The sequence below is a fragment of the Spinacia oleracea genome, chromosome 3, assembly GCF_020520425.1.
Source record: "Spinacia oleracea cultivar Varoflay chromosome 3, BTI_SOV_V1, whole genome shotgun sequence".
Taxonomy (NCBI): Eukaryota; Viridiplantae; Streptophyta; class Magnoliopsida; order Caryophyllales; family Amaranthaceae; genus Spinacia; species Spinacia oleracea.
In genome coordinates this window covers 156,334,952-156,339,717 of record NC_079489.1, presented here as the reverse complement: position 1 = coordinate 156,339,717, position 4,766 = coordinate 156,334,952, and the positions used below count along the sequence as shown (strand labels likewise).

Here is a 4,766-nt window from a genome sequence, read left to right as displayed (position 1 = left end):
ATACAATTAATTAGTTAAGTACTAAACTAATTAGTTAAACACTAAACTAGTTAGTTAAGCAGTGGAACCAATTAGTTAACCAATCAAAATGGTCTTTTCCTGTAAGGCGGTCTTACACAAAAGTTGGTGTTATAAATTATAGTTAAATACTGAAAGTTAAATTATAGTTAAATTATAAATTATAGTTAAATTATAGTTAAATACACACATTTTTTAAAAAATTAGGTAGACTACTTACCTTCATTTCTGAAAGTTTGTTACGGCTTTGGAATATATGTATGAATTACGAAAACTTTAGTCGTAAATTCTTGCTACTATATATGGAGTACGTCAAAACACTATCCCGTGAGATCTTGTCAGATCCATCATGGTAGTTCAGCTACGCAGGTCAAAACTTAAATTACTTCCAAACATTTCGCAGCTGATAAGGTTCGACCATGTACGTGACCTTCAAGTTATAAGGTGAGTTCTCTACTCCATAGTATATAGTACTTCCTCCATTTATATATAGTTGCAATACTTTCCTAAAATGAAAATGTCATAATATATAGTTGCAACATACCTAAAATGAAAACATTTTTTACCCAAAGTTATAATTTTACACCTAAGATAAAGTAAGTAATGTGACTAAAGTGATTGTGGCCCCATTCAAGTACCACTTTTTAAAATACCGTATAGAAATGTATGTTGCAACAATAAAGAATTGGAGGAAGTATATATGTTATGCAATGGTAAAATATACAATAAACACACGTAATATTCATGTATATATATTTTTCACATGCATTATATATCCGGCCACATACACTTAGCTAGCAAGAAATAAGCTAGCTAATTAAGTAGTAGAACTTAACAATGATGTAATTAAATTCTGGTTTTATTAATTAACTTTCATTCATATGATATCTTGATTCAATTTGTCAAATATGCATAACCCAATATTATTATTACTATAATTATTATCATTATCACTCAAGAACTCATTAATTAACTTCCCTGCATCAATTACCTCCTCTAACTCTTCCCTCTCATTATTACTTCCATGCAAGAGCAACAATGCATCCTCACTTAGTTGTGAAGCCACAAACTGGTCTAGCTCCCTCCAATCCTGGCTGGTGGTGGTGACGGCGGTGGTGGCGGTGGCGGTGGTGGTGCATACTCGCTTTAAGAACGGTGGTTGAGACGACGGGCTCTCTAGTTGAGGAAGTTGTAGGAAACTATCATCTAATGAGGAAGTTGAATGCATGAAGTTAATCCATGATTGATCAAGACTTTCTTCCTTGCATAGCGATTTCTTATGTAAGAGGCGGTTTCTTTGCATAGCAAATTCGCCATTGTTATGGATTATTATTGGATCTATTACTGAGCTTATACCACTTGGTTCATGATCATATAACATACAGCTTGGTGAAGAAGATGATGAATCCCATCTTTCCATGGTCTTTGATTGTATGGTTGTTTTCTTCTTGAATGCTCGACATACTACCCATCCTTCTTCCTATACAAAAAGAAAATAAAAAACAAAGAAATAATTTATTTGATGAACATCATCATTTTAGCTATATACCTAGCTAGCTAGAATAAGCCTAGAACATGATGTGATATTCATAACATTATGATCTACTATTACGTCTATAGGAGTCTGAATCTTTTGTACCACAATATGTACGTGTACAACTTGTGTGTAACTCTCTCCTATTGATTGATATAAATGTAATTTTAGATATGACAATAAAGTTGGTTGACATACTAGTATACTACTACCCACCCTTCTTCCTACAAAAAGAAAAACAAAGAATGAGAGAATTTATTTGACCATCATCACTTTAGCTACCTAGCTAGCTAGCTAGAATAAGCCTAGAACATGATATGATATTCATAGCATTATGATCTACTATTAAGTCAACTTCTAGGTGTAATTTGATAGGAGTCTGAATCTTATACACCACAATATGTATGTGTAAAATTTGTGTTCGCTCGTATTGATCAATATAAATGTAATTTTAGATATAAAAACAAAAGTGGTTGACTAACTAGGATTAGCCAATAAAAAAGAGTGGTATACAAATGGTATATAATTTGTAGTATAGAGGATTATGAGAGCTTTTGTAGAATAAAGATAATATAGTAATAATGTAAACGAGAATCAACCAAAAAATAATTTTAAAAAATTAACCACAAAAGGCAAGTGATCAGAAAGTAAAAAAGAAACGAAGGAAGTACGGAAAAAAATTGCATTTGGAGAGATGATCAATATGTAATCCGTTATAAATTGAACTAGCTTATACAATTAGGCTTTGTTCTTTTCTCCTTATTCCAACTTATCACTTATTTTTCTTAAAATAAGATCAGAAAAGGGAAAAATGACTCACATAAAACATTCAGATCAGATCAGAAAAATCATCCTACACCAGAGACTTGAAAAATCATACCAGATCAGAAAGAATCATACTATACCAGAAACTAGAAAAATCAGACCATACTAAACCAGAAGCTCGAAAAATCAGACAAGACCAAACCAGAAAGAATCCGACTAGACCAGAATATAGAAAAATCAGACGATACAGGGGGAAGAGAATAAAGCCTTAATTAGCTAAGGTAATGGGTGCATATAATAGAATGACGATCAAACACAAATGTAAAGAAATACGTATAGTGTAGTACTTGCCTGAGGAGGTCCATTCTCATCAGTTTCAAGTCGATATTCATGCATAATCCAATCAGATTTCTGGCCATTAGGAGCCCTTCCTTTGTAATAAACTAGGGTTTTTCTCATTCCAATTAGCTTAAAACCCTTATCATACACAGCTTTATCTCTCCCTGTAGCCTTCCAAAACCCTGCCATGGTGGCCCGGTTCGTCCTCGTCCCCGTCGGGTACTTTTTATCCTTGTGGCTGAAGAAGTACCACTCGTTCGGCTCCTCGTATCCGATCCGACATTTCTCTTCAAAAACGTTTCATATACTGATTATCGGGTTTTTGTGCAGGAAATACTACCACTTTACTATCACTGCCCAGTTTTCAGTTTTTAGTTTTTTATTTTATTTTGTAAGTCATATGATTTAAATTGCTTCATGATATTAAAAATAGTCATACTTATAGTAATCATGTTGATTTTGAAAACTGACAATAAAAAACTGACAACCATGTACGGGCCCATTCGGTATCAATGAAAGTTTACAGTTTTTGATTTTTTGGTTTTATAAGTCATATGATTTAGATCGAATTAGGAACTAAAGATAATCAAACCTATTGTAATCATGTTCATTGTGAAAACTGACAACAAAAAACTGGAAACTACTTCTTGCGGTTTTCATATTTTGGTTTTTAGTTTTGTAAAAAACTAAAGAAAACTGGAAGCAAAAAACGATGCCGAACGAGCCTGTAACTTTATGTGGTTTTCATATTTTTGGTTTGTAGTTTTGTAAAAAACAGAAAACCTCGAAACAAAAAATAAACTGAACTAGTTTTTCTCTTTTGTTTCTTAATCATTTTTAGTGATTCAAAGTTCATTCTCTTTCCTTTATTCGTAAGAATTTCACATATTTTTTTTTCTTTTTGACATAGGCTTAATTTGCAGAAATAAAACAAAAAATTTAAAATATAATACAGTTTACGTACCTTGGAGATCCCAAGGTTCAATCCTATATAAATCGATATCTCGAATAACATCAAGATCGATCTTTTGATTGGCAACCTTCTTCATAAGATAATAACCCACAAGTTCATCATCCCTAGGATGGAATCGGAATCCAGGAGGCACACATGATTCCATTATATATATTTGACAAATTAATTAAACAAGCTAATTAGCTTAATGATCAAATTTCATAAACCAAATTGTACACTTAAATTATATACCATAAATACTTGATTTTGAAATGCTTCGATCAATGAATTATAGGTGTCGAGATTGAGTGAGAGAAGTTGAGAGTGAAAACTGAAAAGAAGAGATGAGAGACAAAAATGAAGTTGAATGATGAACCCTACTAATATATAGTTTGTTTATTTATGGGAGTAATTTAAATAAATAAATTAATAAACGCGTGTTGTCGACTGTGGAGTGGTAAGTGGTAACCTACAAACAGTCCATCACAAAAAAAAAAAAAAAAAAAAAAAAAAACAATGATAATGTACTACTCTTTCCGTTCCGTAATTATGTTTCAGCGTGTGTCATGTATGACCAGCCACACTATCAACTTGAAAATTATGTGTTAAGATATGATGAATCCCTGTGACACTTATATGCGGTATGTTTTAATTTAAGACAAAAATAGATTGGCTAACATATAAGATTGGTAGGCAATCCACTATTCCCGATTTGTAGACCCGATTAAAAAGCATGTCGGGTCGGGTTTAGGTCGGGCTACATTGAAAAATTCTTCCTATAAGGTCGGGTCGGCCCAAACTTCATGCCAACTTTTTCTGCCCAAAACCCGCTATTTCAGGTAAAAAAATAACATAACAGGTTTATTGGACCATTTCGGATTGGGCTAATTCTATAACTAAAATTACAATTTTAAATTGCTCAAATTCCAACCAAAAAAATATTTTAAATGGGGTTCTGTCTGGATCGAAAACGGGCCTAAATTTTTTTCCAAAACTCGTGGGGTAGATCTGTTCTGCCCAACGGGCCGGGCTCATAAAAATCAACTCTGATTTTTAAGATGGAACCCTGTAACTCTGGAAGACTTATATATGATCGGTCTCTCTTTCAGTGTTGGATTCAGACTTAACTCGACCGGTGAGTTTATCAGGTGGTTAAAT

At 32.9% G+C, this 4,766-nt stretch overlaps 1 protein-coding gene across 1 annotated transcript; it reads right to left on the bottom strand.

Moving 5' to 3' along the window:
* Positions 1-739: 739 nt before the first annotated feature.
* On the bottom strand, positions 740-3,983 carry LOC110789704 (NAC domain-containing protein 105). The gene is made up of 3 exons (XM_056841016.1): positions 3,621-3,983; positions 2,665-2,943; positions 740-1,494 (listed from the first exon to the last, which is right to left on the bottom strand). Exons 1-3 carry the CDS (start codon positions 3,772-3,774, stop codon positions 896-898), a joined length of 1,032 nt encoding a protein of 343 aa, XP_056696994.1. The 5' UTR covers positions 3,775-3,983; the 3' UTR covers positions 740-895.
* Positions 3,984-4,766: the final 783 nt, after the last annotated feature.

Excerpts from the sequence above, each read along its gene's own strand:
- LOC110789704 (XM_056841016.1), bottom strand. The coding sequence starts at position 3,774 with ATGGAATCATGTGTGCCTCCTGGATTCCGATTCCATCCTAGGGATGAT. Across the intron at positions 2,944-3,620 it reads TGAACCTTGGGATCTCCAAG|AGAAATGTCGGATCGGATAC; the intron begins GTACGTAAACTG and ends ACGTTTTTGAAG. Across the intron at positions 1,495-2,664 it reads GAATGGACCTCCTCAGGCAA|AAGGATGGGTAGTATGTCGA; the intron begins GTACTACACTAT and ends TTGTATAGGAAG.